Source organism: Xenia sp. Carnegie-2017, unplaced genomic scaffold, assembly GCF_021976095.1.
Source record: "Xenia sp. Carnegie-2017 unplaced genomic scaffold, XeniaSp_v1 HiC_scaffold_20, whole genome shotgun sequence".
NCBI classification, from domain to species: Eukaryota; Metazoa; Cnidaria; class Anthozoa; order Malacalcyonacea; family Xeniidae; genus Xenia; species Xenia sp. Carnegie-2017.
Genome location: NW_025813483.1, coordinates 13,957,618 through 13,977,870, shown reverse-complemented (window position 1 = coordinate 13,977,870; position 20,253 = coordinate 13,957,618). Strand labels below are relative to the sequence as shown.

At 34.8% G+C, this 20,253-nt stretch overlaps 6 protein-coding genes across 6 annotated transcripts; 5 read left to right on the top strand and 1 right to left on the bottom strand.

The window, feature by feature from the left end:
* Positions 1-752: 752 nt before the first annotated feature.
* Positions 753-4,336, top strand: LOC124442947 (glutathione S-transferase omega-1-like). The gene is made up of 5 exons (XM_046993465.1): positions 753-976; positions 1,309-1,477; positions 1,768-1,865; positions 3,212-3,332; positions 4,049-4,336. Exons 1-5 carry the CDS (start codon positions 878-880, stop codon positions 4,264-4,266), a joined length of 705 nt encoding a protein of 234 aa, XP_046849421.1. The 5' UTR covers positions 753-877; the 3' UTR covers positions 4,267-4,336.
* Positions 4,337-4,431: 95 nt separating this feature from the next.
* LOC124441742 (protein phosphatase 1 regulatory subunit 36-like) lies at positions 4,432-10,944 on the top strand. Its single transcript, XM_046992209.1, has 17 exons — positions 4,432-4,795; positions 5,357-5,413; positions 5,531-5,604; positions 5,683-5,757; positions 5,934-6,122; positions 6,185-6,283; positions 6,788-6,976; positions 7,054-7,096; positions 7,165-7,247; positions 7,327-7,379; positions 7,784-7,862; positions 7,959-7,988; positions 8,059-8,148; positions 8,520-8,552; positions 8,656-8,775; positions 9,027-9,099; positions 10,433-10,944. Exons 2-16 carry the CDS (start codon positions 5,411-5,413, stop codon positions 9,052-9,054), a joined length of 1,188 nt encoding a protein of 395 aa, XP_046848165.1. The 5' UTR covers positions 4,432-4,795; positions 5,357-5,410; the 3' UTR covers positions 9,055-9,099; positions 10,433-10,944.
* LOC124441741 (triokinase/FMN cyclase-like) lies at positions 8,761-13,051 on the bottom strand. Its single transcript, XM_046992208.1, is given in 19 exon segments — positions 8,761-9,282; positions 9,351-9,440; positions 9,535-9,568; positions 9,636-9,745; positions 9,811-9,914; positions 9,984-10,112; positions 10,194-10,316; positions 10,399-10,518; positions 10,601-10,610; positions 10,652-10,686; positions 10,771-10,861; positions 10,960-10,994; positions 11,063-11,107; positions 11,110-11,197; positions 11,415-11,444; positions 12,255-12,349; positions 12,352-12,398; positions 12,478-12,619; positions 12,698-13,051. Coding segments are annotated over 19 exon segments (1,707 nt in total). The 5' UTR covers positions 12,927-13,051; the 3' UTR covers positions 8,761-9,132.
* Positions 13,052-13,102: 51 nt separating this feature from the next.
* LOC124442945 lies at positions 13,103-14,599 on the top strand. The gene is made up of 2 exons (XM_046993462.1): positions 13,103-13,425; positions 13,617-14,599. Exons 1-2 carry the CDS (start codon positions 13,212-13,214, stop codon positions 14,507-14,509), a joined length of 1,107 nt encoding a protein of 368 aa, XP_046849418.1. The 5' UTR covers positions 13,103-13,211; the 3' UTR covers positions 14,510-14,599.
* Positions 14,600-14,661: 62 nt separating this feature from the next.
* LOC124442946 (cyclin-K-like) lies at positions 14,662-17,271 on the top strand. Its single transcript, XM_046993464.1, has 9 exons — positions 14,662-14,945; positions 15,156-15,237; positions 15,305-15,436; positions 15,541-15,646; positions 15,716-15,773; positions 15,846-16,015; positions 16,078-16,208; positions 16,283-16,341; positions 16,427-17,271. Exons 1-9 carry the CDS (start codon positions 14,806-14,808, stop codon positions 16,491-16,493), a joined length of 945 nt encoding a protein of 314 aa, XP_046849420.1. The 5' UTR covers positions 14,662-14,805; the 3' UTR covers positions 16,494-17,271.
* Positions 17,272-17,672: 401 nt separating this feature from the next.
* LOC124442942 (atypical kinase COQ8B, mitochondrial-like) lies at positions 17,673-20,243 on the top strand. Its single transcript, XM_046993459.1, is given in 14 exon segments — positions 17,673-17,903; positions 17,992-18,058; positions 18,122-18,184; positions 18,262-18,378; positions 18,452-18,537; positions 18,607-18,698; positions 18,700-18,745; positions 18,823-18,904; positions 18,976-19,069; positions 19,142-19,283; positions 19,354-19,461; positions 19,528-19,593; positions 19,656-19,742; positions 19,879-20,243. Coding segments are annotated over 14 exon segments (1,515 nt in total). The 5' UTR covers positions 17,673-17,720; the 3' UTR covers positions 20,161-20,243.
* Positions 20,244-20,253: the final 10 nt, after the last annotated feature.

The following is a 20,253-nucleotide window of genomic DNA, read 5'->3' as shown; positions in this document are numbered from 1 at the left end:
AAAAAACGCTGTGAATAATTCAGTTGGAGATTTTGAGCTGTGTGAACTTGTTCGAAGATAAGATAAAAATTTTCATAAAACCATTGACGACTTTAATTATTTGCTGAATATCGACTCATTGGCTCGTGTCCTGGTAGTGTCGACTACCATCTACATTCTTTCAAATATCTGTTTGAATGATGGGGAAATGGTGAGATACTGAAATAGATCGAACAGTAGATGACCATACATGTCATAGTGATGTGCGATACCGCTAGTATCGATTCGATACGATGCCGATTACTTTTTCCTAAAAGTATCGAGGTATCGATTACTAAAGCGATTACTTTCTCCAATTTCGAAAATAAACGTCTGAGACACATAAAGATCTGATAATGGAATTGCTAAAGTGTGGCCTTATATACTTCAACAATACGACGAAATTTTTACTTTTCTTGTCTTAAATTACAAACTGTCATAACATTATTTAGGAGTAACGATAAATTTTCAGAAGCTGTATAAATTTGAATTGGAAAAAATGGTTACATGTTATTATTCTGAAGGCGAGATCTCGAAGTGTATTGATTAAAAGTGAATAAAATATTAAAATAATAAAACAGAAAAAAACAACATGTTTGTCAAAACCAATAATGAAAAGGAAGACAAACTTACATAATAATGAAATTTTAAAAGTAATCGAAGTCCTTTTTCGATACCAGGCAGTATCGACTACTTCCGGATTAGGCTCGGTATCGGGCGGTATCGATACCAAGTAATCGGTAATCGCCCATCACTAATAGATGACGCAGCGCACCGTCATTTGACTCCATCCAGAGGGTTTTTTCTGATTTTCTGAGTATTTCTAAACAAGGAATATTTACTATAATTAGCTTTAAAAATGACTTCAAAACACTTGGGGATTGGCGATCCAAAACCTCCGTTTGATCCAACGAAAAAGTTTCGCTTGTACAGCATGAGATTTTGTCCTTTCTCGCAGGTAATATATATTTTAGGATGAAGTTGGCTTTGAAAGATGCGTATAAACTTTTGAATGAGTTTCGCGTTTGTCGAATACATGATGAGAAAAATGCAAGGCAGGATAGTCTGAAATGGTCCTCCTGTAGGTTTGTTATTATTTGGTCTTTGAAGTCACAGTTACATGGTCATCACTGTGACTTTGTCGCAATTTTGGCAAATGGTAACTTTTAAAGAAACCTATTTAATTTCTTTGTTTTACAAAATTGCCTTCATGCATGGCTCAAATTATTTAAAAAAGTATTTTTTTACTTGCGGATTGATAATGATTAATTTGTTTTGTAAATTATGCAGAGAGGAAGATTAGTTGCAGCTGCGAAAGGTGTCAAAGACTTTGAGATTGTGAACCTCAAGCTACGTGAAGAGCTTCCTGAATGGTACAGTACCATCAATCCAGCTCGTTCAGTTCCTCTCATAGAGTTTCCTGATGGTCTAGTCATTGGTGAATCTCTTATTGTTGCAGGTATTGAAAATTACAATATGAACATTACCAAATGACAATTTGCATTTTTTTTGGATTTCATTATTCATAAAAGTTTTTAAAACTGAAAAAACTTCTTGTTTTTATTTTTTGAAATTTTCAATAGAAAGATAAAAAATGTATGCATATGACAGTTTGAAATCTGATCAATTTGTGGTTTTGACAATGAATGATTAGCATTAACATGTCTGAAGCATTCTAACTGTTTTTGCCTAGTTTTTGTCAAGTCTTAGATTCAATCAATTTAATTTTCTTCCCTTCGCTCATTGTAGAGTTAATTGATGAAATGTATCCTGATAATATTCTGCAGTCAAAAGATCCAATTACAAAAGCAAAACAGAAACTTTTCATTGACAAATGTGGTAAAACGGTGAGTTTGTATGATCCTCATTAAACTTCATTACTAATGAAATCTGATTTTCAATCTAATGTGTTTTAAAAGAAGAGGGTCATAACTTGGATCTCAAAAAATGTGGGATGGGAATTAATTTGTCTAGCAATTTCAAATAAAATCATTTATTTATAAAATTTTGTCAAAAATTTCATTAGTTAAAATGTTTCATGTATGAATTTGAAAAAATTTATTTCTTCTGTGTACACTTTCTGGCTAGATGAGTTACAATGTTTTACCTGACCAGACTTTTAAATTTAAAATTATTTGTTGGAGAGCCATCACCGCCAGATCTTTTGATGAATATATTGTTTAAATACCTCCTTCTTAGGCCTCATTTACATGAGCCCGGGTTGACATCCAGCCAGGTCAACCCATCTCTTAATAAGTTCCTATTAATGTTTAGATGATAGCTTGGTCAATTTACCAACCTGGTGCACACTTCAAAAGACCTGGGGCACCCTTCAAAAACCTGGGTACCCTTCAAAAGACCTGGGAACCCTTCAAAAGACCTGGGTTAGCAAGGTGTTAGGGCTTTAAATATAGCTAATTTCTTCATGTCAACTCCTGTTGATTTGTCTTCGGTTCTATTTTCAAGCTAACCCAGGCTGAGAAATTATGATCCGGGTTGACTAAAATCAGTTTGAGCCTGTATTTGTGTAAACATAACCACCTATCTTAGTCTGACCTGGGTTAAATATCAACCCAGGCTTGTGTAAATGTGGCCTTAGTGTGAGTGTCATCATAAAGATGTGCATGTTTTCAGAAAAGTTTGTTGATACTTGACCTTTAAAATATTGTGGGACAAAATTTTTTTTTGTTTTAATATCATTACAAAATTTTCTTTATATGGAGAACTCATTATTGATTACAATACGTTTTGTATTGAAGAAAAGTTACAAATGTTAAAATCTAAGTAGCATCACTTTTGACTTACAATCCATGGAGAAAGAGTGAGTTGTTATGTTAAAGGAAATCATTGACAAAGTAAGTCACTCTTATCGTCAAAACATTGAATCGTGCATAACTACAAATTTCATAGTTATTTTCTGGTTAATATTGCTCAGTTAAAAAATATTCGGTTTTTCTACTTACATCCACTCACCATGTCAACATTTCTCTTCGTGTTTCTTAAAGGAAAGTTCTACTCCATAGTTTCAATTATTTTCTTAACTAAAACTGACGGTATTTTTTTAACCAACCTCATGCATGAGCTATGCCCGACAATTTATTCCGAATTCGTTTCAGTCAAAGTGAAATGCTACTTGTCGTAGATACGTTGTCTGGCAGTTATTTCAATGTGGAATCTTTGTATTTTCTGACAGTTCATTCCAGCCTACTTCAAGTATCTGAAACAAAGAACTGAGGAAATGAAAGAGGAACTTATAAAGAATCTCTCAATTATGGAACAATGTTTGATTGACTGCAAAACCAAGTATTTTGCAGGTTGTTTAATGTAGTCCGAAAATAATTTTTAATACACCAAGTAATTCTCTAATGACGAGAAAAGTTTTCACAATTTTTTCCCCAGATTATATTTAATATTATACGAAAACTTTGTGTGGGTATGGGTGTAAAGTCAGAGTCAGACGTGGGTGGGTATGGGTGTAAAGTCAGAGTCAGACGTGTGTAAAGTCAGAGTCAGACGTAAAGTCAGAGTCAGACGTGTAAAGTCAGAGTCAGACGTGTAAAGTCAGAGTCAGACGTAAAGTCAGAGTCAGACGTGTAAAGTCAGAGTCAGACGTGTAAAGTCAGAGTCAGACGTGTGTAAAGTCAGAGTCAGATGTAAAGTCAGAGTCAGACGTAAAGTCAGAGTCAGACGTGTGTAAAGTCAGAGTCAGACGTGTGTAAAGTCAGAGTCAGACGTGTGTATAGTCAGAGTCAGACGTGTGTAAAGTCAGAGTCACACGTGTGTGAGTGTGTGGAAAAGAGTCAGGCATTAATGGCCTACCACTTGGACACTTTTCGGATTGTACAAGCGTTTGCAAAGCGTACATACAAAAATGGCCAATACTTCAAGTATCTGCTTATCCTGGTCTCGCCAACATAGGTTTTTGTAAATTGATTTTTATATCTTGGAATCAGTTTGGTTGTCTAAATGTTCCTATGTTTTATTTGCTGTTCTTTGTGTATGATGTTACCGAAATCTCCTTTTTGTATAGGAGACAAGGTGGGAATGGTAGATTACATGGTGTGGCCTTGGTTTGAACGTCTTCCAGTAATGTATACGCTGTCAGCAGATCTTCATCCAAATCTGACAAATTGGTGTAAACTGATGTATGATGATCCGGCTGTGAAAGAAACTTCTTCCTCCAAAGAATTATACATGAAGTTCTTTGATGCATATCTTGGTCCAGGTAAAACTTTGTTTGACTTCTAATGTGAAATAATCTTTATATTTTTTGCAATGAGTCAATCAAGGAAATTTAGAATGAAAACACGCAAACAAACATGTTATCAGTTAATCTTTACATACATGCTCTGTGAAGTTTATGTAGTTGTGGTTACGGTGCATCGAGCTTTAGCGCAAGCATTGCAAATTATTTTTTTCGATATTGACGGAATATGTTCTTCATATCTCTTCACAAAATTGCAAAATTTCAGACGTCTGCAGGAATTTAAAATAAAGTTATAAAGCTTAAATTAGAGTTAGGAGTTAGTACTATGGTAAAGAAAACGATTAGTAATACAAATAATGGGATTGTGACAGTGAGTAGTTAAGAGCAATTGTCTATGGTAATAGGCCTAGCGTGTTAATCTTCGTGCTGTTGTAAGTTTTAGTGCTGGTGAAACGTTGGCATGATCGATTCCTTTCAATGCCTCTAAACTTCTAAGGATCACCTCATGAATTGTGTTGTACGTCATGTGCATTACTTTTGCACTCAACCGAATTGGACGCAACATTGATTGTAAGGCACAATTTCAATAACGATTCATACAGTTAAATCTAATGAATTTAATAACATTCTGTTCCCGTTTTACCTTCAAACGACTCACGTCTTATGAAAGAATGTGTGTTATCAAGTGGTCTTTATGTGTGCAATACGTCATGACTGCCAAGTTGGATGATTTTGACAAAGGTTTTTCTCATGTACTATGGAAATGTTATTCAATACGGCGAAAATTATTTTGTTCTTTCACCCTCTGGAAAAGAATGTGTGAATGTGTGAAATGCATGAATTATAGTTGTTATGTAAAAAAGTGTGAAAATGTATGAAAATGGGTGAATTATAGTCTTTATTTGTAAAAATGAGAAAATGGATGAAAATGTGTGACATTTAGTCAATTCATCACTTCTATGATTTCTTTACACTCCAGCTCAATTATTAAGCTCAGTGTGAAAGGTTGATAGTAAAAATTTAAGTCCCCAATCTCCATGACAGCAGCGTGGTTTTAAAATGTTGTGTTGGTTGTGTTGTGAACAGGTGAAACGAAATGTCAAAATAAGTAATGATTTTAAACTTTTTCAGGAAGTGTACTCAAGAAAGTTGACATAAGTGCATTATTGACATCAAAACGAGAAAATGGTGAGTATCTTGAATCTTTTTAGTTCTAAAATTTGAACAAATGCAAAGTCTGTCAGTCTGAGTCTATGTGTGTTCAATTTGCACTATTCTTATTCCACCGGTTTGTGTTTCTCACAGTTACCAGTTCATCTGAATAACCAATGGATTTGGAAGGACGAGACTGATACATTGGAACTCGTCAAAAACACTAGGTTCTTTCTAAGTATTCGTTTCTTCGCATTCATATTAAATGAATGATTTTGAATCTTACAAAATTCATTGTCAAACAGCTATTCAGAACTCGCCACATCAGACAAGAAAGTTTCAAAGCCACAGACAGCTGCACATCAAAGACAAAATGATAGGTATAACTGAAAGGTTGTTAAATTTGTATAAACCATAGCAACTTGGGACTCAAACTGCAAGTTATATAGAATTGTATGTTACACTGCAATCAACTGTAGGAAGAAATGTATGTTGTACATTTACCAATCAGAGAAGTACTATGTGCTATACCATTATGAAGACACTTTATGTGTAGGATTGCTGTGTTGGATTCATTTGGGAAATATTGTGGAAGATATAATGTGGCTACATCAGTGAGAATTTCATCAGCACGACCAGGAGTTCTGGAACATGATTTTGTCACCTTACATGATGTTAAAATGGCTGCCAAAAACATTTTTAAGACAAATAAGAATAACCTGTTGTTTTCAGACTTGTATTTTGGGTAGGAATTGTTAAGCACCATGGCACTATATGACAAACCATTGATATATTTATGTTTTTTAGCTCTGTTCAACTTGATAATTTTCTTTATGCCATTCTTCATTATTTTGATGCTTTCTTTGAGAGAAAGACATTGGAAGAAAAAGCAAAACCAATGGCTGTGTAAGTATAGTTTACCTATCATACATATCAGCAGAAAACTACAATTGATGGATGGAAAGTGAACTTGTTAAGATTGAAAATGTCATTTGATGTTTTTTAGTCAATAAACATCACCAAATGAAGTCTGAGAACTTTTAGCAAAGTAGAACTGAAGTCTAAGAACTTTTAGCAATGTAGAACTTAGGTTTGAGAACTTTTAACATAGTTGAACTGAAGTGTTGAGAACTTTAAACAAAATAGAACTGAAGTCTAAGAAATTTTAGCAAAGTAAAATTGAAGTCTAAGAACTTTTAGCAATGTAGAACTTAAGTTTGAGAACTTTTAACATAGTTGAACTAAAGTGTTGAGAACTTTAAACAAAGTAGAACTGAAGTCTAAGAAATTTTAGCAAAGTAAAACTGAAGTCTAAGAACTTTTAGCAATGTAGAACTTAAGTTTGAGAACTTTTAACAATGTAGAACTTAAGTTTGAGAACTTTTAACATAGTTGAACTGAAGTGTTGAGAACTTTAAACAAAGTAGAACTGAAGTCTAAGAAATTTGTTTTGCTTGTAGACAAAGAAGCACAAATGAAAAAGGCCATTGCATTAACATTGAAGAAAGAGGAACAGGCAAAACAATCTCTTGCACAATTTTATGGAGTTTTACTGTTGGGTTTAGGATTAGAAGATGCTCATCATATGAACTGTGGAAGGTATTCTCCATTTTAATATAAAACATTGGAGTTTCTACATTTCACTGGTTGCGTTTTTGATTTTTTTCAATTAAAAGGAAACGAAACTCAGCCGGACATAAAGATCGTAATCTGTATGAGGTAAAATTTACTGTAAATAGGAATTGAAACCTCAAATAAAATGATTAAATATTCTGTTTTCTTTAAAGAATTTATATAGTTTTGCTGAGTTAGTAAGTTGGATAGCATTTCGAAGACCTGACATTACTATTATCAAATGTGAATTGGGCAGGTATGATAGCTGTCTCATTAATCAATATTTGTTTTCTAATTTCTTTAATTCTCATCCTTTCCCTATTTTTATTTTGTAGACTACTGCGTTCGCAAACATTCAATCCAGCAACAAGACCAAAGCAGGTCCAAGGTAGTAGCTAACCATGAACGAAGTGTGGCATGTGCTAGCTTGTACAGCGTTATTCACTCTAAGTCCAGCGTTATTCACTCTAAGTCCAGCGTTATTCACTCTAAGTCCAGCGTTATTCACTCTAAGTCCAGCGTTATTCACTCTAAGTCCAGCGTTATTCACTCTAAGTCCAGCGTTATTCACTCTAAGTCCAGCGTTATTCACTCTAAGTCCAGCGTTATTCACTCTAAGTCCAGCGTTATTCACTCTAAGTCCAGCGTTATTTACTCTATTGCGACTTTCTTGCCTATGGACCAGTTTCAAATGCCAGCTTTTTTCCTTTCAAAAGATTTTGCGGATATTTGCTTCAGATAACTGGCCACAAGTCCCCATGGGTAGCAACTAACTTTAGTTTTTTCGTACAGAAATTTACGCTAAAGATCGCCTGAAAAATGATGATTTTAAAGTTTCTCTTTCTCCAGCCGAATATCGAAGGCTTCAACCGTATGTCATGTTAATAAAATTCTCTCGATTGCATGTTAAAGTTTTTCGATGACGTTATAAATACAGTCTAAAGATGTTTTATGTTCCGTTTTAAAGGAAAAGACCGGCCATCAAGTCCATAGTTAAGTAAGATTTAAATACGATGGACTTAAAAGTTTTGCTAAGACTATTGAATTTCTGTGTTTTGATGTTTTAGTCAAAGATCTCCCGTCATCTCAGCATTGATACCAACTTCTAGTGAGGCAGCGAGACAACGTAGAAATAGACAAGACAAAGATATAACGACGTAAAATTACCAAAATTTTAACAAGGGGTGATCTCTTATACATATTCCTACTACCAAAACTAGACATAGAACTTTAGCGTTAGGGGGGAGGTCCTGTCCCCCGAGCTGTCCCTACGCCTTAGAGAGTACAGGGCAAAATATGAAAAATTCTTTGTATGAAACATTGTTGTCTTAAAGTAAATGGTTTGAACCCGGGAGTATCGTTACAGAGTCAAAGGTGACTACCGCTAAGGTTGTCGAAACGTCAGTCAACAACAACAAAAACAGTCCTTCTCAGGACTATACCACCTGGACGATCTACATTTACAAACATGTAGCATTGTTGTCTTATTAAAGAATTAATATTTACTGCATATCTTTTTGTTATACAGGGAGTATAAATGCTCAATGGAACGTCCTAAAAAGTTAGTATAACAGATATTTTAACGAAATAGTTACGTCACAATCATGTACCGTTCCTGTTTACGAGAAACCTTTGAAATAATGTACGGCTCAATTCACTTGTAGAGTGGGTATCATTGGTGAGCCATTAATCAGATTTAATCCCGAAACTCTGATCGAATTGGGGGATCCAGAAACGAATCACTCAGAACAACTAAAGGATGACGCATGCAGTAATAATGAAAGGTAAATTTTTGTTTCTCCATTGAGACAGTTGTTAATATGGTGCTACGTAAGTGGCGTAGTCAGCCTGCTTGTTTGGTCCTGTTATGCTAATTTTTCTATGTTCACTCACTGCAAATAGATTTCTAAAGAAATGAATAATGAAAATTGCCTGGCATTTACGTACATAACAGGACTAAAACTTGCGTGTTGTGTAAGCTACTCATTTCTCCGTTACTGGAGATTAATTTTACATAATTTCTATTCCTTAACAGCAATAATATAGCTGCTGATCAAACTTGACTAAAGATAAATTGTTCAAGTGTTGAAAGACATTTAGTTGAGATGGTATGTCAACATTATTTTTGAAATATATTACGCTCAAGTTAAGCTTGTCTTAATAGCTTTCATCCATAATGCAACAGCTACTGCGCCAGGATCCGGTTCTGTCAGTTTACTCGAACATATATAACTAGCTCGGCCAGCTTGAGCCTTCATTCCAGCGGTTTTTTGCGACCCTTCCTCTGCTGCCTACAACAAGCGCTCAAATTGTTAATTTTGATACATTTCTACCCGAGACTGATGCTTTTTGACGATACCTGTACTGCAGCTTCAAAAGCGTTAAACGGATCACTATTTCTTTCCAATGCTGAACGAAAGTTCACACTAGCAGGGCACAATGCATCGAGCTGTAAATTCAATTTTATTTGAAGTGCTTGAAAATTTATTGACTCTGCTGAAATGGGACAAATGAGAAAGGTTATAGTATATTTTGTTGCTTACCATTGTCCTATCGCCTTCTTCAGCTTGGCCATATCTGAAATAATGAAAAATTTGAGTTTATGCATGATAAATATATCATTAAAAATTTCATATCAACGAACCTTTTTATTCCCTCAATGCCACACTCTAAAGCCTTACACCACTGCAATGGACTTATGTCTTCTACATTTTTAATTGGCTCAACGCCTGCCAGGATAAATATGCTATAAAACTGTAAGCATAAACAATGTCGTGCAATCGAATTAGCTGCGACTTTTTCAAAAACATACACCCTACCGCTCCTGAGGATCCCCCCATAGTGTCTTGAATAATGTTAGCAACACGAAGTAAGGCATTGTATGGTGAGTTCCACGGAATTTTTTTCATGCTTACTTTTATAGCTATAGGTAAATGAACGAAATTAGCGGTTAAAGTAATGGTTAGTGTTTGTCATTATATCACTCTCTTACCTTGTGTGGCACATTTTAACGTACTACCACAATCACCATCACCAGACAGACGATCAAGCTCATTTAGGTAATTTTCATTGTCTTCCAAATTTTCAATGATCTTTAAAAAACAATTCGACAAAACGTGACCTTATAAGAATTAAAAAAAAAACACGTAATAATGACAGGATAGCACGCATATCTTTTACTAAACGTTGTTTTTGTTCTAACCTGTTGAAGTAAGGTCTTCTTCTGCTTCCACGATGTCTGAATCTTTGATCAATCCATTCATTTCTTGTTCTTCATCGCTAACACCGTATGTTCTTGACCATCCCGGCATTTCTGTTTCATAATCTACGTAAAAGCAATTGATAAAAATCAAATGTCAAAACAAATAATGAATGTTGGAACAGTAAAACAACTGAATATAACATACCTAAAAACTGTTTTCTTTCTTTGTTTAAATGCAGCAATGTTAATGAAACTCCCGCCATTTCCAGTGATGTCATGAACGTTCCAACATACAACCTTTCTACGACGGCATCTTTTACAGTCTCTTTTCAAAACCGTAATAGTTCCAGTTAGTGAACGTGTATATGGTCAGTATGCGCATAGTCACGTGGCTCTACTTTACTTACCCAAGTATTTTACAGCATCTTTGCAACAATATAAAAGTTCTATGCCGTAACTCCGAGATTGTTCACCATCACACCAATTTTATCATCTCAAAGACAAACATACCTTGTATGTTTTATTCAATTAACATTGATCTAGCTTACAAACAGAATTTAACAAGATACAAACACACTTTTTCTCAAACAAAACTTGGCAGAGTTCTTTTTATCCTCCGTGCACATATGCTCTATCATCATTTCGACCAATTCTTTCGAAGTGGATAGCTTAATGATATGAGTATAAGGGGAATTTAGGTGTGTATGAATAAAACTATTTATTGCAGATTAAACCATGAAGTTTTCATGAATTATGAATTGATAACCTTAATAGTCTTTACTCCTTTCTCGCCATGAATACCTTTCATCAAAGTAAAAAAAGATTAACAACGTATATTGCGTTGTTTTTTTATGGATATTTTAACTTACCCAGGCCAAGCTCGATTTCATCTCTTGCAAGATGAAATGAAGGTTCGAACCAGGCAATGTACATGCTGATAAAGTCACTGCTATTGTACCTATGAGGTTATTAAATATCATGCAGATTTCATTTATGATAAATGAGTAGAGGAAAATTCATCGATATAAAACGTTTTGTTATTTACAGGAAGAATGCGGTTATAAACGTAAGAAAGAGCTGCGTGTGGCACGCGACAGTAATTATCTCGATGGTTTTTGCCACGTTTAAAGCAAGAAAAGGAAAATTCAAAAATGATTTAATATCTTTATTTCCTCACCCATGTTTAACACGCTTTTACGCAGTTGACTATTTCATCGAGATTTTTCCAGCTTCAGCCATTGCTCCAGCTATCTACATATGCAAAAACTAGGTGTTTTGAGGTATTTCTTTATTTGTGTATAATCACAGGCATGATCATAGTACAACATTCTATAAAATTTAAAGCGAATATAGCTCTACCATATGAAAAGGTGTCATCTTCACACAAATACGTACAATGCCTATCTGCTCGATCAAACAGCTATCTGCTGCTATGATAAAAATTTCCAAAAAGATTGATTTAATTAGCATTTGAAATGACAAATGAAATTTTCATGCAAAGATTTTAATCCATCAACTGTGACTGATTGCAAGACATAGAATACTTACCCATGCCGACCTTATGAACAAAGGCTGTTTTTCACATGGGCACAGTTTGAATGGACAATTGCACATTATATATGTTTTACAAATTTATGGTGAATATATTTAAACATATGTATGTATGTGTGTTGGTGAGTGTGTGAAATATTTTCATGAATACTTATTTATAAATTCAACATGTGACCATGACAAGAAAAACAAAGACAGAAGGAATGACATAAATGCATTCTCATACTTTTTTTTTAATCAAGGATTGGCCTTACATAATTTCATTTGAATAAAAATTTGTGAGTTTAGTAGCATGACATCATACATGAATTTGACAAAGACTCCTGGAAATTGTTCTAAGTTTGTAATCTACTACCTCATTGTCATGATTCAGAGGTTTGTAAGTGAATCAGGGCCTATTTTATACAAAGTCTTGTAATATCATTTTTGATTTTCCCTTCTTGTACACACTAAGCCCAATTGAAAAAACACAAATATATGTAACAAAATGTAACAAAAGCTTGTATTTACCTTGTGAATAATGACAGTTCCACAAAGACCTCGTCTACCTGCTGTCTTGTCAATACTAGACAAAGCACAGTCTTCATTTACCACAACCATGTCAATTTTATTCCTTCTTGTTTAGCTTGTTCAGCTGCCAAACCAAAGTTTAACCTATAATCATTATATTTATCATCTCAAGCATTTAAACTCATCAATATAATATGGTTGATGCAATTATCTTCCAATATACCTGTCTCCAGTGTAATTCTTTACAATAAGTAAGACACCAGCAGCATTCCCTTGCGAAACCACGCGAATTGCAGCGAGTACAGACTTAGCTGGAGGTGAAGCAAATACACCACCAGATACAACGGCTGTTAGACCACCACAACCTGTTGATTTGGAATGATGATAAATAAGGTAGTTTAACGAAAAGAATGATAGTAAGGTAGTCCACAAAAAATACGTACCAATAAATCCACAATGAGCTGGTTCATGGCCACTACCACCACCTGATATTAAGGTGACTAAACCTCGTTTTCGAACATCCTCGATGTCTCTTCTTATTAGCACCCGATGGCCTTTCAATAACTGTATGTTTTTGTTGGACAAAGTAAATCCTTGTAAAGCTTCGTCGACTACATTACGAGGTTCATTGATTATTTTTTTGCCCGTACATCCAGGACTTATGTCGGCCATATTGCCAGTATCCACCAGTGGTATTCACATACGCCTGCAAGAGGAGACGCTACAACCTCCCCCCAATAGTTGTTTTTATTTCTAGAATAAAGAAAATTATTTGGGTCTGATAATTGATATGTAAATGCCATTTTGTGGGTTGTTCTGCCCACTCAAAAATAAACCTTTCCGATCAATAAATTCTTCAAATACCTGCTTTTTTGACAACAAAGAAAGCAAATAATCATTAATCTTTTGCTTGAGTGAATACTTGTCGGTTGTCGCAGTGATGATTTCAATCAAATAATGATGAAATTAAGTTTAACTTATATCGTTTTTGAATTATTGAAACTCACTTTTGAATTGGAGTGTCACCACTACACACAATTAGAGGTAAATGAACATGGAAAAGCAAGTTTGATTCAAGTAAAACCAACTTTTTCGAATGTGACGAAGAAACAATGTAATGATGACGAAAAATGTTCTAGACTTGTTGTTAAGGACAATCTCAACAACACAGGTACGGCATTAGATTGTGTCAATCGAAACATTTGTGAACAAGCATCGTGTTCGGCCTTAACTGGTGACATATTCCAGTCTTGTGAGCTATCGTGTTGTGATGGTAATTTGTGTAGTCTGGTGAACGAGACGAAACCTATCGAAGAACTCGTTTCAAATATTCCTCTAACTCAAACATGCTCTGTTTTAAAGACATTTCGATTCATGAAGGCCAAGTGAGCCCAGAGTTTGGTACAATTACGAGCAGAACTTGTGGTGATGACGAAAGATGCAGTCGGGTCGTTTTAAAAGATCAGAAAAACATGACATATCAGTCTTCAGATTGTCTTCGTGTCACACACTGTGAAAACCCCAAAGCGTTTTGTAAAAACCTAATAAACTTATCAAATGGAACATTTGTCCATTGTAAAGTAAGTTGTTGCAACTCAACTTCCTGTGACGAAAACACCAAAACGAATAGGACGTGTTATGAGTATCGATCTTTCACTATTCGTGATAAAATCGCTGTGAAAATGCCAAATGAAATGTTTGTCAATACTTGTAAAAATGATGAATTGTGTAGTCTTGGAACATTTAAAGATGGCAAAAATATGACTCACATTAGCCTGGGCTGTATGGCTAGGTCTGTCTGTCAGAATCCTAGTACAATTTGTAACAAATTAACTCACACGTCTTCGCCATTTGTTGACTGTAATGTCAAGTGCTGTCTGGGAGACAAGTGTTACTCTGAGCTCATTCCAACCATTGTATCAAGAACAGATTCTGCAACACCAACAACAGGCCATGCAACACTAACAACAGGTCCTGCAATGTCAACAACAGGTCCTGCAACATCAACAACAGGTCCTGCAACATCAACAACAGGTCCTGCAATGTCAACAACAGGTCTTGCAACACCAACAACAAGTCCTGCAATGTCAACAACAGGTTCTGAAACACCTCCAACAGGTCTTGCAACACCAACAACAGGTTCTGAAACACCAACAACAGGTCATACAGTTACATCAGCAGCTGTTTGTAATATTAAATACCAAGTTTATATAATTTTTATATCTTTGTTATGGTATTATATTAATTTATATTGATCATAATAACTAAGATTAACTTCTTCGTTCGTTGTAAATATATGCAATTATATACAAATTATTTGACATAAAATACTTGTTTCTAACGCCTCCATTGTGTTTTTCTACTTAGTCCCCCTCCCCCCCTCCACTACTCTCCATTTATGGGAAAGACGTCACATCCCTTTGAGATATGGAAAAGTGGGATGTGGAGACCTGTGTCATAAATCGAACATTTGCCGTGGCATTTGGTGTTTGTTGATGTTCTTGTTTTATTTACTCGAGATTGCACTGATCTTCCTATTTATTTCCCCATTATGGTCAAGTGGTATTTTTCAAAGGACAAGATTTTAAACCGCACTCCGTCTCGTTCCAATGGCGTTGACTACCCTACCGAATGTAGATACAGGAGGGAAGGATGTCGCTTCATAATGGACATGGGAAACAAACTGGGATTGTATCCTCTTTGTGTGTAATGGTTCTAAGTTCAATATTATTTTTGGTGTTTTTAAATTGTGGTTTAGATGCTGTCTGATTATAATTATATTTTATTGTTATTTGTCCCATGCTGGATGGATTCTATTTTTCTTTTTTGAGTAATCCCTTCAGCAAGATTTGAAAATACCAAATTGTAACATTAAACAACAGACTTAACCTTGATGAATAGGCGTTATGATACCATGGCTACTGGAGTCATTTATTTTCATAGATTTTATATGAAGCAGTCTTTTAAAACATTCCCACGTTGGGTAAGTGCAAATTTATGTTTCATTAATGCCAGAATTTTCAAAGGTTAAATTTCATTGCATTTTAAAGGTCACAGCATGTGCAAGTTTGTTTCTTGCTGGAAAAGTTGAAGAAACACCAAAGAAGTGTCGTGATATTATTATGGTTGCCAAGAAGATGTTAAGTGAACATCATTTTCGTCTTTTTGGTGATAATCCCAGAGTATGTATTGAAGAGATAATCATTGTATATATTAAACAGATATCCCTCAAGTATGCACTAATCAGTTGATGAAAAAATGTTCAATGCATATAATTTTTATGAAGGAAGAGGTAATGATGTCTGAGCGAGTCTTATTGCAAACAATTAAATTTGATCTTCAAGTTGAACATCCTTATGGAACGCTTCTCAAAATTGGTAAACTTTTAAAAGGTGAGACAAAAGATTTCATGTGCTTTTTTTTCTCTTTGTCATATATTGAGAATTCTTTATTTAATATAGGTGACAAAGGCAAAATTCAAAAGTTAGTTCAAATGGCATGGACGTTTGTAAATGATAGGTAATGTCAGAATCTCAAAGTTTAAATTATACATTTTTGTCACAGCATAAAGACATTTGTTTTCTTTTTCAGTTTATCAACTAGCCTAAGTTTAAGAAAGCGACCTGAAATTTTGGCTATAGCACATTTTAATTTGGCTGGAAGACTTGGTAATTTTGACTTAAAGACTTCAACTGACTCACCTTCCAACAAACCATGGTGGTTTACTTTTAACAAGGATTGCAATGAAAGTGCTGTTGAAGGTATGAAAGGCTACCTTTAATTCATTGTAAAATTTGCGTCAAGAGTGATTTTTCTTTAATAGATGTTTGTAATGAAATGCTGGAGCTTTATGGTTCGTCTAAGAAGGAAAAACCACAGAGAAAGGTTGAACCAAGTCCTTCATCAAGTCACTCAAGTCCTTCAATTACCAATAGTCCACCTTTCAAAAAAAAGGTAGCACTTGCTTATATGAATAGATTAAACTACAATTATGGTTTAGTTGAGATTGTTTTTATAATTTTTGCCAGAGGCTTGATGTCAAAGATGGAAAGCACATGCCCCACTCCTCCTTTGCCTGCCAAATCTGGTGAATATGATATCATCCTGTTGTCCATGGAAAATGCTTGTTTATAGATTATTTACACAATTTACTGTTAACTTTTTCTTTACAGTTTCAAAGTTGACAAGTGTTCCACCACCTCCTCCCTTTACCACATCTACACCATTACATGGTGTTAAGCCCACTAGTGTGGATTCATCTTATCCTATATCATCAAGTAATGCTCTTTCTGGATCCTTAATTCAGCCTGCTATGCCATATTACATGACTGGTAAATTTAATCCTTATCCTGTGAATAACTCCAGTGAAATTAAAAGTACTTCAACAACTCATCAACCCACACCACCACCACCGCCAAATATTCAAAATCCTACAGCTTTTGGTCAATCGTTTGTTCCCATTCCACCACCAATGCATCAAGCTCCTCCTCCCATAGCAGGTCACCCTCAACCACCTCAGTCATTGTATACACAACCACCTCTACCTCACATACCCCGATTCCAAGCCACATACAAAACCTTCATCCTCATACAACATCTCATGGTAGCACCTCTGCTGCACAAACTCATATACCCGCAGATCTTCAACATCCATCAAATCAAGCTTATAATAATAGACTGCCTGTTCTTCCCCCACATAAATTATATCCTTCGATGCATCATCAAGGAGGAATAGCTCAGCCACCTCCATTAATGCCGCAGAATACATTACCCAATATGACAGCAGGTCCGGGAGGTAATAATATGAATTGGCATATTAATAACTTTACCACAAGAGCGTCAAACTCACGAAATATGACGCGAGGAGGCTGGATGAGGTGATTCGTATTCATTTATACGACCATGACGTAATATCTCAAGAACACTGACTAGTACAACTTTTTAGAATGTTGCTTGTAACGATTATCGATTCTTTATGCGTTACAAATTTCGTTGAGAATAAAGTTCTTTTTATAAATGGTTTTGTTTATTTGTTATTTGTTCAATAGAAGATAGTGAGGTACAATATTATCTTTCTTCTTCATGTGGTTAGGCAGTCCATATGTCTCCTCCGCTGTGGCTTTTATAGAACTACCTCTCATTAATAACCAAAAAATCTTTGTCAGTCAAACATATTTGTATTTTATTATTGTTATAGTAGTAGAATGCCTTTCTTATTTGTTTTTTACTTGTTTGTTGGTTACTTTTTTCTCACGTAAATATGAATATATATTTTTAAATGTTTCGTGTCTTTATAAACTTTATCACATATGGAGACGATTGCCTTAATCACAATTCACGTTTCACAAACCCAGTGTACGCATGGCGTACCTGTGTTACAGCTTTTGTTATGATGTAATCGTTTTCAATTGTAGTTCGTGGTTATGTCAGAGGTAGAATTTACTGAAATATGACTGTTGTACTGCGATGAATTTATTTTTCTTGCATAGCAATGATTTTGTGATGAAAACAGTTTGTGCAGCGGTTAATGTTCCTCTTAGATATTCCTCTGTGTTTTTTATTTCAAGCCGAAATTTGTCTGGAGAGTCTAAAGTTAATTTAAACTCAAGTAAAAAGTTTAGAGATGCACAGGACAAGATTGTACCTAAGGTGTGGTTGATGTGCTAATAGTAATTTAACGAATTTACATCAAGACTGGCAAAAATTTGTTGTCTAATTGTTTCATGATATTTTTAAGTTGAGCAAGAGATCCCGAGAGAGAGCTGTTCCAGCAACCAGAATCAGCCGAATTGCTAATTATGGAGGTAGGGTTCTTTTTAAACAAACTCTTGTTTATGTGTTTAAACTATTTTGTATTTTATCTCAAGGTTTGGTTGCCAGTGTTGGAATTGGTGCATTGGCTGAAATGGCTCGACGACAACTTGACAAAGGTTTTAATTGTTGATGCAACCTCGATGGAAATATTAGGTCTCCTATTGTGCATGAATGAAATTAATTTATCTTTCAGATCCAAACCGTGATGGAAGCCCATTTCTTACAGAAGCCAATGCAACCAAAATAGTGAATACTTTATGTAAGGTTCGGGGAGCAGCATTGAAACTTGGTCAGATGCTGAGCATACAAGGTTCTAATGACTTACATAATTATTGTTGTTGTAGCATAACTGTTTTATGCCGATTTTTTTGTCTTTTCCTTAGATAATACCATGATATCACCAGCATTGCAAAAGATTTTTGAAAGAGTTCGAGATGGAGCTGATTTCATGCCATCGTGGCAATTAGAGGTTCTTATTTTTCTCAGGGTTTTATTATTAATATTTTAATATAAATGTAGTAATTGTGTGTAGTTTTAGAAAGTGCTTAAGACAGAGCTTGGTCCAGAATGGATTATGCAACTGGAACACTTTGACATGAAACCATTTGCAGCTGCATCAATTGGTCAGGTACGAAGGTATCCTCAAGGATGGACGAAGGGTTGCCATCAAAATTCAGGTAATTAAATATTTTTGAATGCTTTATTTTGCCATGTTTCACGGTGTTCACGCCTTATGAACATGTTTGCCATGTAGTATCCTGGAGTTGACACCAGTATTGATAGTGATATTGACAATATTGTTGCTTTGTTGAAACTTGGCAACATTGTTCCACCTGGTGAGTGATTGAATCTATTTTGATAATTATGTGGCATGTTTATCATGTTGAATTTTTATCATTGTGTCTAGGTCTTCATTTGGAGCAATTTGTAGATGTGTCACGTCGTGAATTAGCATGGGAAGTAGACTATAACAGGGAGGCAAATTGTGCCAAAAAGTTTAGGTCTGTTGAGACTAACTGATTGAAATAAATTCAATTTCTCTTCTTTAATAGATACTTATAATTGATCTCTAGGAAGCTTCTTGAAAATGATGTTGCATTTTATGTTCCCGAGGTGATTGATGATCTGAGTTCAAGGCGTGTCCTTACAACCGAATTTGTTGAGGGAACTTCACTTGATAAGCACATAGTGCGTGAAAAAAATGTTACAAATAAGGTAAATTTCAAAAAAGCCGAAGTTCTTTGTTTGAAATAAAAATTATTTTGCTTTTATGTATTTTATTTAGATATGTCTGGATATACTCAGACTATGTTTGAGGGAGCTGTTTGAGTTTAATTTCATGCAAACAGACCCAAACTGGTCCAACTTTCTCTATAATGATGAAAACAAAAAGGTAGCATAAATGAATTTTCTAGGTGGTAGTTTTTATTATTTCTGACATGTAATATTGTTTACGTAGATATGTCTTCTGGATTTTGGTGCTAGTCGAGAATATCCAAAACAATTTGTTGATACCTACATTAAGGTTAGTGTTATTATGATAATATCTAGTGTTGGAGAATTTTGGAAAAAATTTTTTTATTGTAGATAATTCATGCAGCATCAGTTGGTGACAGAAAAACTGTTGTTGAATGTTCAAAACATCTTGGTTTCCTATCAGGTTATGAATCAAAGGTATGGAATGTTTTCATAACCTAATTGTGCTTATCATAGTATATTGCAAATAAATATAAAATTCATGATTTTCATTGAATTAAATAATGTTAATTTTTTTAATAAAGAAGTTAATAGTGGTCAGTAATATTTTTAGGTAATGGTCACAGCTCATGCTGATGCTGTTATGATTCTTGGTGAACCATTTAGTTCATCGGAAGAATTTAACTTTGCTACTCAAGATACAACAGCTCGAATACAGTCTCTAATTCCAGTAATGCTTCGCCATCGTCTTACTCCTCCACCGGAAGAGAGTTACTCTCTACATCGCAAGATGTCTGGTGCATTTTTGCTTTGCTCAAGACTTGGTGCTGCTATTTCCTGCAAACCTCTTTTTGATGAGATTTGGAGCAACTATAAGTTTTCAACTGTCTCTTGAAATATAAGAAATTTATGATTTTATCATACATGTAAATAACTTGTGGTAATTATTAATTATTTATAAATTTTTTGAGCAATTGAGTGACTGTGA

What these genes read in the sequence shown, in the direction of transcription:
- LOC124442947 (XM_046993465.1), top strand. Translation starts at nt 878, where the DNA reads ATGACTTCAAAACACTTGGGGATTGGCGATCCAAAACCTCCGTTTGAT. An exon ending in GATTTTGTCCTTTCTCGCAG is followed by an intron (nt 977 to 1,308) that starts GTAATATATATT and finishes TAAATTATGCAG; the next exon opens with AGAGGAAGATTAGTTGCAGC. An exon ending in TTGACAAATGTGGTAAAACG is followed by an intron (nt 1,866 to 3,211) that starts GTGAGTTTGTAT and finishes ATTTTCTGACAG; the next exon opens with TTCATTCCAGCCTACTTCAA.
- LOC124441742 (XM_046992209.1), top strand. An exon ending in CATCATATGAACTGTGGAAG is followed by an intron (nt 6,977 to 7,053) that starts GTATTCTCCATT and finishes TTCAATTAAAAG; the next exon opens with GAAACGAAACTCAGCCGGAC. An exon ending in GCCATCAAGTCCATAGTTAA is followed by an intron (nt 7,989 to 8,058) that starts GTAAGATTTAAA and finishes TTGATGTTTTAG; the next exon opens with TCAAAGATCTCCCGTCATCT.
- LOC124442945 (XM_046993462.1), top strand. Translation starts at nt 13,212, where the DNA reads ATGATGAAATTAAGTTTAACTTATATCGTTTTTGAATTATTGAAACTC. An exon ending in GGACAATCTCAACAACACAG is followed by an intron (nt 13,426 to 13,616) that starts GTACGGCATTAG and finishes TCTGTTTTAAAG; the next exon opens with ACATTTCGATTCATGAAGGC.
- LOC124442946 (XM_046993464.1), top strand. Translation starts at nt 14,806, where the DNA reads ATGGTCAAGTGGTATTTTTCAAAGGACAAGATTTTAAACCGCACTCCG. An exon ending in CAATGAAAGTGCTGTTGAAG is followed by an intron (nt 16,016 to 16,077) that starts GTATGAAAGGCT and finishes TTTCTTTAATAG; the next exon opens with ATGTTTGTAATGAAATGCTG. An exon ending in GTCCACCTTTCAAAAAAAAG is followed by an intron (nt 16,209 to 16,282) that starts GTAGCACTTGCT and finishes AATTTTTGCCAG; the next exon opens with AGGCTTGATGTCAAAGATGG.